The sequence below is a fragment of the Takifugu rubripes genome, chromosome 8, assembly GCF_901000725.2.
Source record: "Takifugu rubripes chromosome 8, fTakRub1.2, whole genome shotgun sequence".
NCBI lineage: Eukaryota > Metazoa > Chordata > Actinopteri > Tetraodontiformes > Tetraodontidae > Takifugu > Takifugu rubripes.
In genome coordinates, this window is record NC_042292.1 from 19398599 (window position 1) to 19411269 (window position 12671).

Consider the following 12671-nt stretch of genomic DNA (forward strand, 5'->3'; position numbering starts at 1 on the left):
TTTCAGCATCAGGCTGCATCAGTAGCTTCCTGATCTTTGAGATGTTCCTCAAGTGAAAAAAGGCACTTCTAGAGACTAATTTAATGTGTGAGTTGAAGGAGAGATTTTGATCAAAAGTTACTCCTAGATTCCTCACAGAGAGACTAGATGTTAATGAGATACCATCTAGAGTGATCATGTGATCTAATCTATCCCTGAGAGGTTCAGGACCAAACACCATGACCTCAGTTTTTCCTGGGTTAAGGAGGAGGAAATTTGAAGACATCCAGGACTTTATGTCTTTAAGACAGGTCTGGAGCTTCACTAACTTCTCTGTCTCCTCGGGTTTCATGGATAAATAGAGCTGAGTGTCATCAGCATAACAATGAAAATTTATCCCATGCTGCCGAATAATGTTCCCTAAGGGAAGCATGTACAATGTGAAGAGGATTGGTCCGAGTACGGAACCTTGAGGAACTCCATGGCTAACCCTACTGTATGAGGAGGGAACGCCGTGGACATGGGCAAACTGGTATCTATCAGATAAGTATGATCTAAACCAGTCTAGTGCTGTCCCTTTAATCCCAATCACATGTTCCAGTCTCTGTAACAGGATGCTGTGATCAACTGTATCAAAAGCAGCACTGAGGTCCAGCAGAACCAGCATAGAGACCAGTCCATGATCGGAAGCTATGAGAAGATCATTAGTGACTTTAAGAAGTGCTGTTTCTGTGCTGTGGTGAGCTCTAAAGCCTGACTGAAACATCTCAAACAGGCTGTTCCTCTGCAGGTGCTCCAGTAACTGAGTCACCACCACCTTCTCTAGAACTTTAGAGATAAAAGGAAGGTAGGATATTGGCCTATAATTTGCCAAGACATCAGGATCCAGTGATGGTTTTTTAAGCAACGGCTTAATCACTGCCACCTTGTAGGACCGGGGTACATAACCTGACACTAAAGAACCATTGATCTGGTCCAGGATAGAACTGCCTATCAGTGGTAGAACATCCTTCAACAGGTGTGTTGGGATGGGATCTAAAAGACACGTAGTGGTCTTGGATTTCTGAATTAGCGATGACGCCTCAGAAAAATATATAGGGCTGAAGGAGCTTAAGGGCTCGTTGGAGACCCTGCATGTTCCCACAGTCGGCACATCTGGTGATGGTCCAGTTGTAGGGATGGCCTGGTTAGCTTTCTCTCTGATAGCTAGAACTTTATCAGTGAAGAAGCTCATGAAGTCTTCACCACTAAGGGAAGAAGGGATACGTGGATCTAAAACACTGTGACTCTTGGTTAATTTGGCCACAGTGCTGAAGAGAAACCTGGGGTTGTTCTTATTTTCCTCAATCAAAGAAGAAAAATAAGCTGTTCTAGCCTTGCGAAGGGCCTTTTTGTAGACTACCAGACAGTCTTTCCAGGCTACATGGTAGCTGTCTATCTTACAAGAATGCCACTTCCTTTCCAGTCTTCACACTTTCTGCTTGAGGGTCCTGATATGTGAATTATACCAGGGGGCACACCTCCTCTGATTTACTATTTTCTTTTTCAGGGGGGCAACAGAATCAAGCGTGATTCTCAGTGAGGTTGCTGCACCTTCAGCAATAGAGTCAACCTCAGCAGGGCTAAGATTATAATGATTGATCCCTGGGGAAACACACGGTGGTCCTGGGATCAGCACAGGGATCACTTCCTTAAACTTAGCTACAGCATTATCTGAAAGACATCTGCTATAGTAAGACTTTGTTCTGAGCATAGAAGAATCCTTAATCATAAATGTAAAAGTGATCAAAGAGTGGTCTGACAGGACTGGGTTCTGAGGGAACACTGACACATGTTCTACCTCAACACCATAAGTCAGAACAAGATCTAAGGTGTGGTTGAAGTTATGAGTTGGTTGGTTTATCTGCTGGAGGAAACCAACTGACTCAAGTAATGAAATGAAGCCATTTCTAAAGCTGTCGTTTATAACGTCCATATGGATGTTAAAGTCTCCAATGATAATGACTTTTTCCGTTCTAAGGACCAAGTCAGATAAGAAGTCAGAGAACTCAGACAGGAACTCTGAATGTGGCCCAGCAGGGGGCCGATATACAACTGCAAACAGAAGTGGCTTTTCTGTCCTCCAGTTCAGATGAGTGATGCCAAGAGTCAGGCTTTCAAATGAACTGAAGCTATGTTTTGGTCTGGGATTAATTAATAACTTGGAGTGATAGATTGCTGCCACTCCCCCTCCTCGACCAGTAACCCGTGGAATATGATAATTAAGATGGGTAGGAGGAGTAGATTCATTTAAGCTCACATACTCCTCCTGAAGCCAGGTCTCAGTGAGACAGAATAAATCAATGTGATGATCCGCTATCAGGTCGTGCACTAACAGGGATTTACACAAAAGAGATCTAATATTTAACAGTCCACACTTAATTGTGATATTAGTTTCTCCAACTTGTGCTTCAGTATTAATTTTAATAAGATTTTGGTGATTGACCGCTCCCCTGCTCTGTGCTTGGTGAACTTTTAACCGTGGAACAGAGACTACCTCTATAGTGTTAAATATGTTATTGTTGGTGGATGAGGGTTCTAAGGAAGCAGCAGAGAGGTGTGTAAGACCACAACTCTGCGTCCTGGTCTGGACCCTGGATTGTCAGGTCACTTTGGGTCTAATAAAATTAGCCAGATTACTAGAAATGAGAGAAGCGCCATCTCGAGTGGGATGGACACCGTCTCTCCTAATCAGACCAGGTTTTCCCCCAAAAGTACTCCAATTGTCTATAAAGGCCACCTGGTTATCGGGGCACCACCGTGACAGCCAGCGACGGAGCGACGACATGCGGCTAAACATCTCCTCGCTGGCCAGATTGGGGAGGGGACCAGAGAATGCTACGGAGTCCGACATCGTTTTTGCGTAGTTACACACCGACTTCAAGTTAATTTTAGTGACCTCCGACTGACGAAGCCGGGTGTCGTTGGCTCCGACGTGAATAATAACTTTACCAAATTTACGATTACGTCTCGCCAGCAGCCGTAAATTTGCTTCTATGTCGCCCGCTCTGGCCCCCGGAATGCACCTAACTATGGTCGCTGGAGTCGGCTTCACGTGGCGCAAAACAGAGTCGCCAATTACCAGGGTCGGTTTCTCGGCGGGTGTGTCGCCGAGTGGGGAAAAGCGGTTAGCCACGGGAAGCGGGTGGTGGGGCACCGTGGGCCTTTGTTTGGGGCTACGCTTCCTACGAATCGTCACCCAGCCGCCCTGGCTAGCCGGCTGCTGCCGGGGGACCGCTAGCTGTAGCTACGCTAGGCGGCTCCGCAGCAGCTAGCTTACCCTGGCTACATGACGCAACTCCAGCTAACTCCAAGCTGCGGAACCGCGTCTCACTCGCTAAGTCTCGCCTCCATAGCCATAAATAAACTACACTTCTTGCACCTATTCCCTTCACTAAGGGAGGCAGAGGAGTAACTAAACATTTCACACTCTGAACAGACGAAGGCACCGGGTGAAACAGACGGTGAGGCCATGCTAACGCTAGTGATCGGCGAAGCCCTGTATTTGTTTAATATGGGTTGTTTCTTACTGTTGATATCAGGTGACTAGAATGTCTCAAGTGTTCAAAATTTTAAGTAAGGTGAATACAACACACCAAGTGTTCAATATTAAGTGAATACAACACACCAAGTGTTCAATATTAAGTGAATACGGCACCCCGTGCACAATGCAACCAACGAACGATAGAAGAGACCGGAAGTGACGCAATACTCACACCTATATCCATAGGTATATTTACCACAGAATACACACCTATATTTTATAAACTGCAGTGGTAGTATAAAAGTATATATTTACACTATGCATTTTCAGATATGTTGCACTTGCTTTTATAAAACCCACTAGAAGAAAAACATCAATATTTTATGAATGTACTTCCTCTAGATTGTGATTTCCAACTTTAGATGTGTTGTTCGCTTACAGTTTGCTTTGTCTTGGGGAAATTATTCAAATAACGAATGAAAGAATGAATTCATGAATGAATGTCTTTTTTACATGCCTCTGGGTTGATTCATATGAGCATACAAAGGATTTAACACTGGATTTAATTTCAGTTTCTCTGTAAAACTGCAGAATATGTAAATATGTGACTAAATTATGTCGTGTACCAGTTTTGAGTGATGTATAATTAAAGATATTCTGCCAGCTGGATCTTAATTTGTGCTGATCTTCATTCTATCATTGCTTTACAACAGCTACACCAGACTTTCTCCTGCCTCTTGATGTCTTCGTGTGTCTGTTTGCAGTCGTTTGGTATTTATGTGGTTTTTATTGGGCTTTGTGATACGTGGACCGTGTTGCCTTCTAGTGACGTAGAAAACAAGAGAAGTACACACAGCTGATTCATTTTATAGCAACACAATCCGACAGTTTTCCCATCTACGAATCTTATTAATACCTGATTGGACATCTTTCATTTTTGAGATTTAAACTCTCGGGAAAAGGCGGATATTTTCAAATCCATAAATTTAAAATGTCACTTTGACCAGAGATCTCAAATTCACGAGCTTTTGTTGAGACATTGAATGCGCGCTCAGACTCGCCTCTCCTGATTGGTCAGCTAATCTGCGTGATTCCGGAAGTCCCAGCGACCAGAGTCACCTTGGCCCGGCTGCTGCAGCTGCTGTACCGGTGGACAGCCGCAATCTCGCCTGTCTCTGAGGCACACAGACTGGCAAGCAGCGGGATCGACCGGTAGAAACATGGCGGACACTAAGCCTAAAACGTCCCCAAAGGCCATCAAGTTCCTGTTTGGCGGTTTGGCTGGGTAGGTGATGCAGCCAGAACGCATGCTAACGTGCTAATGGAGCGCTAACACCCGAGCAAACAACCTTCACCTGGGTCTCACGGACCGCGAGAGTTTTCAGTTAAGAAATCGCGATTATAGTTTCGTCTTTGTCAGGAACTGCCAGTCGAAGCTCCCCGTTAGCCGTTAGCTAGCGATCCTTGGAGCCTGCTGCTGCTGTGACGTCACCGCCAATGTTTTCTGACTGAGCTCGTGACCCTTTTCACGAATCTCTGGTTACAGTTATTTATGAGATAGAATGATAATAACAATAAAGGAGAGTTGTCATCATTTAAAGAAACGCTCTTATGACGATGTTTGAGCTGTCAGAGCGGCATTGTGACGTCACATAATCCGGATTACTGGGCTCAGTCCTCGGGTTGTGGCGAATTTGGACCCTTAAGTAGAATTTCAGTGGGCAGTGTCGATGACAATGAGTCTAAAGTCAGTCATGGCTTGTTAATATCCAGATAAATATGTCACCTAACATCATCTCCGTGGCCGGTTCCAGGCCCATTCCCTCCAATGTGCCCATGTTGCTGATCAGAACGTGAGAAATGTTACGTGTGTTTGTCTTTTTACAGTGTTGGATCGAGGTTGTTAATAGCAGAAGAGTCGCTGTAGCGTGCACACTGTAAGAAGGGACACAACAGCAGAGGAATGATGGCCTTTAAATGTCACGACCCTCCAAAGTCTAAAACTTCTGAGGACTGTGCACGACTCAACCAGGACTGTGCACGTGACCTTCTCTAGGTGTTGGGTTCAGCTTGTGCCCTCAATGGTCCTGGAAAGGGCTGGAAACATGGATTCAGCCAGAAGGCAGGGTGACTGAGTGGATGACAAACTCACAGTAAACCGTTCAAGATTGTTTTAGGGTTGAACTCTTTATTTCTTTTATGCTGGACTGACTGAGCACATTTTCAGTTATTGGGTGGATTTGATTGATCATTTATGGATGCTTCAGCCACCAAAGCATTCACTTGACTGCACATCATTTAAATCTTGTGGCTCTGGTGGTGGTTTATTCTGGCCTTGTTCTTCCTCCCCAGCAGGGGGCGCTGTGAGTCTGATCTCAGCCGTCTGCCCACCTGTCTCTGTCCCCGTCTTTATGCAGGATGGGTGCGACGGTGTTCGTGCAGCCGCTGGACCTGGTGAAGAACAGGATGCAGCTCAGCGGTCAGGGCACGAAGGCTCGAGAGTACAGAACCAGCTTCCACGCTCTCTTCTCCATCCTGAAGAACGAAGGCGTCCAAGGCGTCTATACCGGGTAACTGTAGATGTGACATAGCATCTCATTAATCACCTGGAATAGTCGTCGTTCACATCTTGGCTCCACCCCTGACCTGCTGTTGTGTCACTGGTTGTGGTTGTTTCCTGTTTCCTCTCCTCAGCCTGTCCGCGGGTCTCCTGCGCCAGGCGACCTACACGACCACCCGTCTGGGCATCTACACAATCCTGTTTGAGAAGATGACTGGAAGTGACGGCCGCCCACCAAGCTTCATCCTCAAAGTATCGCATCAATTCAACATGGCTGCCACATGTTAGCAAGTGCTGCTAGCTAAAGCTGTCAGTACTCTCCCCGCTCAGCGATGCTAACGGCGTCTCCCTCTGCAGGCTCTGATCGGTATGACAGCGGGAGCCACTGGAGCGTTTATTGGCACCCCAGCAGAGGTGGCTCTGATCCGAATGACTGCAGATGGACGGTGAGACACAGACAGACAGACAGGCAGACGGACGGATGCTAACTGACGGTCCGATAGGCTGACCCCACCCTTGTGTGTGTGCAGCCTCCCTGCAGATCAGAGACGAGGCTACACCAACGTCTTCAACGCACTTGCTCGCATCACCCGGGAAGAAGGCGTGACCACGCTATGGAGGGTGAGGAAGCCGTCAGAGCAAAGCGTCCCGTCCTCCGTCGTGGACAGATGGGACCTTTGCTGACGCTCGTTCAGGATTTGACTCGCTGAACAAACGAAGACAGGATGTTGTGTGTGTTTGTGTAGGGGTGTGTCCCCACCATGGCTCGAGCGGTGGTGGTGAACGCAGCTCAGCTCGCGTCCTACTCTCAGTCCAAACAGGCGCTGCTTGATTCAGGTACTCAGCGCACCCACGCACGTGCACGCACGTGCACACACGTGCACATGGCACAGTGGTGACCATGTTGTGTTTGATGCCCTCAGGATATTTCAACGATGACATCTTCTGTCATTTCTGTGCCAGTATGATCAGTGGTCTGGTTACCACGGCAGCATCGATGCCTGTCGATATCGTCAAGACCAGGTGAGACCTCACTTCCTGATCTCAGGTGGGCAGCGGTCCGTGCAGGAAGTGTAATGCATGTGTTTCCTGTTTGTTTATTAGGATTCAGAATATGAGGATGATTGACGGGAAGCCCGAGTACAAAAATGGTTTGGTGAGTAAAGATCATGTGACTTTGTGGTGTTTCATCCTTACAGCTGATTTTGGGGATAAAATAATTTCTGTCAAAAGATTTCCTTTCCTCTTCACTGTTGTTTGACACAGTTTTTCGATCTTATTGCTGTTTCTATTCCTGCCCTGTAAATAAAATAGTCCCACCTCTGTTGTCCCACCATTGTCCACCAGGAGGTGCTGCTGCGCGTGGTGCGCTCTGAGGGCTTCTTCTCTCTCTGGAAAGGCTTCACGCCGTATTACGCTCGCCTCGGCCCGCACACCGTCCTCACCTTCATCTTCCTCGAGCAGATGAACCGCCTGTACAAGACCTACATCCTGGACCGCTAACGCGCGCACACACACACACACACACACACACACGCACACACACACAGACACAGAGGTGACTGAAGCCTCATGTTAATATTCAGATCATTTCAATGTTTCCAGTAATAGATGGACTGTTAATACACACTGGTATAAATACACACACACACACACACGCACACAACGACGATGAACACACACTTTGTACAAAAAAAGTGTAAAATACAGCTGCAACATCAAACTGATGTCACTGGGAACGTTTAAGTCTTATTTTTAGAGATTTTGTGAGATGGTCTGGTAACCATGGACACCACAGGAAGAATAAAGTCCTGTCGCCTCGCTGAGTGTGTTATTCATTGAACAAGCTGAGCCGGAACCTTCAGACAAGTTCTCTTCAAAGCTGCTCTCTTTCCATTTCTGTAAAACAGGAAGTTCATGAGAGTTTGAAGAAACGCTCTTCTACAGGAAGTCGTGTTTTTCTTCCAGTTCTTGAATGTTTATTGTGCTTATAAAGATAAATATAGCAAATCTTGATCGTAAGCACAAGTATGAGAAAACAAGGTTCTACAGGCCACTATGCTGACTGACAGACTCAAGTGCAACTACACAGGTGTTAGTTTGGGATTTTGGGCTTTTCTGCTCGTTTCTGACAGCAAGTCTGACGATTCTGGACAGGTGAGCTTCGATTTACCCAGAAAATGAATTCTAGAAGTTGAATCTTGATATTTGAGGACAAGGATGAAGTAGAACACAAATGCAGTTGGCAAAACCTCAAAGAATTCACTCAAATCAGGACCTGAAATCACAGCAGATGCTCAAGCTGGACCAAGTCCTGAGACAGGAATCATGATGTCCACTGTCCTCTGACTGTTCATGTCTTGGTAGGAATAGAGAGCAGCTTTGCTCAACAAGACGCTAAGCAAGCCTGTCTCAGGAAGTGGAAAGTTGTGACAGGAAGTGGGCGTGGCCTTTGACAGTCATAAAACCGATATCTTCAGTAAGGTTTTACAAAACTGTGTGTATCCTTAAAAGGCAAAGCTCTCTCACACACACACAGACCACTTCCTGGCATCCTTTAACGTCTTTCATGTTGACTCAGAAACAGAGTTCCGTTTGTTTTCTCCGACTTGGCTCTTCTTCAGCTTCCACTGTCGTCTGTCCTGGAGGTCGTGGTGGCCATGATGGAGGTGCAGAGGTTCATGAGCACAACATTTGCTATCAAGTTCAAATATTTGTTGCTGGCGAGTAACAAGGTGGTACGAGATGAATTAGAATGAGAGGTGATGAAATATTTTCACCATTGAAGAAGAAACTAGTCCGGGCGACACGTGCAGGACGAGCACGGGTCAGAAGAACAAAGGAAGGGATGAAAGACTTCTGCTGATGTGAAGAGCTGCAGTTAGCGACCCTAAAGGTCACCGTCTGACCTTTAGTCCATCATCAACGCCTCTCTGAGACAGCATTAGCATTATCTGCTAAGCATGCTAGGCTCTTGGTGGGGGGGTTCGGGGGGGGGCTGCAGCATCAGCGTTCTTCCACATGCAACAGTCAGGATCACATATGCTGGGTTGAGGTGGAGATCAGCGCCAGGGGGACGGCGTTGGGGGAAGGGATCGGGTCTGTGAAAGTCCTCATAAAGATAGGACAAACCTGTGAGTAGGTGTGGTGACTGACAAGTTTTTACAAGACATCACTGACAGTATGCATACCCTGAGGGAACACACACACCAAACACACACACACCAAACACACACACCAAACACACACGCACACACCAGACACCAAACACACACACACCAAACACACACACACCAAACACACACGCACACACACCAAACACACACACACACACACCAAACACACACGCACACACACCAAACACACACACACACACACAGAATTCTTCAGCTCTTCCTCAGGGTCAGAGGTCACCCGTCCACCAGCAGTTTTAACTCCAGGTCCGATCGTCTCTGCTTCTGTCCCGACAACCATCAGAACAGCTGCCAGGTTTCAACACGTCCCACCTTCATCATCACACACACAGGTCCAAACTGGCTCAACTATTTACCTGTGTGTGTGTGTGAGTGTGTGTGTGAGAGAGAGAGAGAGAGAGAGAGAGAGAAGTCCTGACAAAGAACTGCCAACAAATTTGAAAATGATGTGAGAGAAAAAAGGGGAAACTTTTGACAAAAATGAACCAAAAGGTCAGAGAACAACATGTGAGAGTTCATGAAACCCGCTGGAGGCATCAGTGAGACCTGAAACAGGTCAGCAGGAAGAGCTTCATGTGCTGCTGCGCACACACACACACACACACACACACACACACACACACACACGACTTCAACCTGACTGACGGCTGAGTTCACTTCCTGATTCTTTACTTCCCAGGTAGAGAGAGAGAGAGAGAGAGAGAGTGATGGAGAGACATTGGCTGACAGTGAGGCTGCCTACAGGTTGGGAGTGGCCACAAGTATAAAAGACAAGTTGTCTTCCTTCTTTCTACACTTCTGGCTCTTCTGACATCCATCTGGAAACGTTCAGCAGTTCCTGCACAGGTAAACCCTCTCTCTCTCTCTCTCTCTCTCTCTCTCTCTCTCTCTCTCTCTCTCTCTCTCCCTGTCACACACATACACACAAAAAGAAAAATGTTTGATGGATTCTGACAATTTTTTATCCTACACATTCTGTGTGTGTGTGTGTGTGTGTGTGCGCGTGTTTGTGTGTGTGTGTGCGCGCGTGTTTCTGTGTGTGTGTGTGCGCGCGTGTTTCTGTGTGTGTGTGTGTGTGTGTGTGTGTGTGTGTGTGTGTGTCACTGAGCAGGATGACTTGGGACACATACATCACTAATTTGACCTCAAAAGACGCAGATGGCTCTCAGGTCATCGAACATGCCGCCATCTGGGGTCGAGAACCTCTATCTGTGTGGGCGACATCGGAGGGGTTCAATATTAAGGTAACACACACACACACACACGCACACACACACACGCACACACACACACGCACACACACACACACACACACTGGATCCCAGCATTGTTCCGTCGCCCCGCGAGCACCTGAGGCCTGTGCAGGACCTGCGAGCTGAGTGTTGCACCAGGTTGTTTCCTGTCTGGGTGATGGGTGTGTTCACATTGTTGCACAGCTTGTTCCTCCTGTGACAACATGGGCGGAGCTTCCACGCACGTCTCCTGCACACTCCCAAAGAGTGAGAGGTTTCTTCTGTTTTAACAGGGTGAACTGTCATTAACGCAGGAACCCTTCAGCTTTCTGGGGCTTTTCTATGTTTCCTTTATTTCAAGCCCTTCAGATAAATTCCCTCAGCTAAGCTCCTTCTTTGAAGAGTGTTTCGGTTCCCTCGTGAACGCTGGTTTCACGTTTGCAGCACTTGTGCGACGTTTCAGGATGTTTCTGCGGTTTTTTAGTGTTGCAGTGTTGGCTTTAACTACCTTATAAGGACCTTGTGAGAGATGAATACATGAAGTGAAGACTGTCACTTCTTCTTTCCCCCTCGCTCGCTCGCTCGCTCTCTCTCTCTCATACACATGCATGTTTGCACGCGCGCACACACACACACACACACACACAAAAGCACAACACACTCTTTTGACTGGCTGAAGGGTTTGAGGAAATGGTGCCATATAGTATATTTCTGTGTGTGTGTGTGTGTCTGTCATGCCTTGACTTGTCTCACACATTCTTCTTGAATGTTCTTGTGTGACTCTGCATGAAGAACCAGAGCAGAATCAGGAGGCTGCTGTGCTGATCACAGCCATGATGTCATCAATGATTTCCCATCCCGTTCTTTCTCCTCCCTGATGAGTTTGAGCCTCATTTAGAAAGTTTGACTTTATGATCTGATTTTTACATTTACAGCAAAACCAGTTAACAAGAGGTCTCAATATCAACTGAGGGACTTTGTTTCACAAATAGGATGTGTGTGTGTGTGTGTGTGTGTGTGTGTGTGTGTGTGTGTGTGTGTGTGTGTGTGCGTGCAAACACTGAAACAGTGCAGTGTCAAACCAGATTAACCAGTTTAATAACATTCAGGGAGAAGAGGCGGCCCTGAAGCTGCCTCACTTTAATCCCACTGGATTGTCTCTGATGGACAGTCCTGTTTTGATTTGTGTCCCCTAAAACCCGTCCGGGACCCGGTGGGGTCGTCCCTCGGGACCACCACGGGTCGCTGCTAACACTCTGTCCCCCTCACAGGAGGAAGAACTCAGGCAGCTGTTAGGTGACCGCCAAGAATTGTTTGTAAAAGGCGTCAGAGTGGCGGGTGAGAAATGCGTGTTGGTCAAAGACGAGCTGGATGTCGAAGGCTCAAACATCATGAACTTAAGGACCCAGAAGAACAGTGAGGGAAACCTCTTCTTCCTGAGCATTGGCAAGACCGCAAAAAGTGAGCCGACACTGTTTTAGCATGTTAAATGAAGATGTGCTTGTTTAACCGACTGTCCTTCTGTGTGTGTGTGTGTGTGTGTGTGTGTGTGTGTGTGTGTGTGTGCAGCTTTTGTTATTGTAAAGGGCAGCGCAACCGCCCAGGGAGGCCAGGTCGCCAACAAGCTGTACAACACGGTTAAGCACCTTAACGAATCTAAATTCTGAGACCCTTCCTCCGTCTGCGGGGACGCACCAGAGGAAAAAGAGACGGCGGCCGTTTCCTCCTGACGCTGCCAGCCAAGATGGCGGCCATCTCCCCGCGTGTCGACTTCTCCATGTTCCCTCCGTTTGTTCTTATTTTGATTGGAGGCAAAATTCTAGGATTATTCAAAGTGTTTCCCTGTTAACGAGTGAGTGAGTGTGAATGGAGTCTGCAGCAGTGAGTCAGTGTTACATTTTTTACAGCTTAAACGTGTCCAGATGCCGTCTCCATGGAAACATATCTCACACTGAACAATAAACGTTATCTCAGAAGATGCTCTCGACCGTCTCTTTGTGGGGGGAGTGGAACTAGCAGCCAGAGATTAGAACTGGCAACCTTTGCAGCAGCAGCTCTCCCAACGCTTTGACTTCTAAAGTGTCCCAAAATAAGAATGAAGACACACACTCACACACACACACACACACACACACACACACACACACACACACACCATGTGCAGTTATATTTAGCTGCATGAA

The 12671-nt window shown here is 47.1% G+C and overlaps 1 protein-coding gene across 1 annotated transcript; it reads left to right on the forward strand.

Moving 5' to 3' along the window:
- Positions 1–4589: 4589 nt before the first annotated feature.
- Positions 4590–7886, forward strand: slc25a11 (solute carrier family 25 member 11). The gene is made up of 9 exons (XM_003975955.3): positions 4590–4787; positions 5920–6072; positions 6197–6314; positions 6420–6508; positions 6593–6683; positions 6809–6899; positions 6986–7085; positions 7167–7218; positions 7410–7886. Exons 1-9 carry the CDS (start codon positions 4723–4725, stop codon positions 7563–7565), a joined length of 915 nt encoding a protein of 304 aa, XP_003976004.1. The 5' UTR covers positions 4590–4722; the 3' UTR covers positions 7566–7886.
- The last annotated feature ends 4785 nt before the right edge of the window (positions 7887–12671 follow it).

Bases quoted from the DNA above. Each gene is read 5' to 3' on its own strand.
- slc25a11 (XM_003975955.3), top strand. From the start codon at position 4,723: ATGGCGGACACTAAGCCTAAAACGTCCCCAAAGGCCATCAAGTTCCTG. The intron at 6,315-6,419 runs GTATCGCATCAA...CTCCCTCTGCAG, and splicing joins CACCAAGCTTCATCCTCAAA to GCTCTGATCGGTATGACAGC. The intron at 6,684-6,808 runs GTGAGGAAGCCG...GTGTTTGTGTAG, and splicing joins GCGTGACCACGCTATGGAGG to GGGTGTGTCCCCACCATGGC.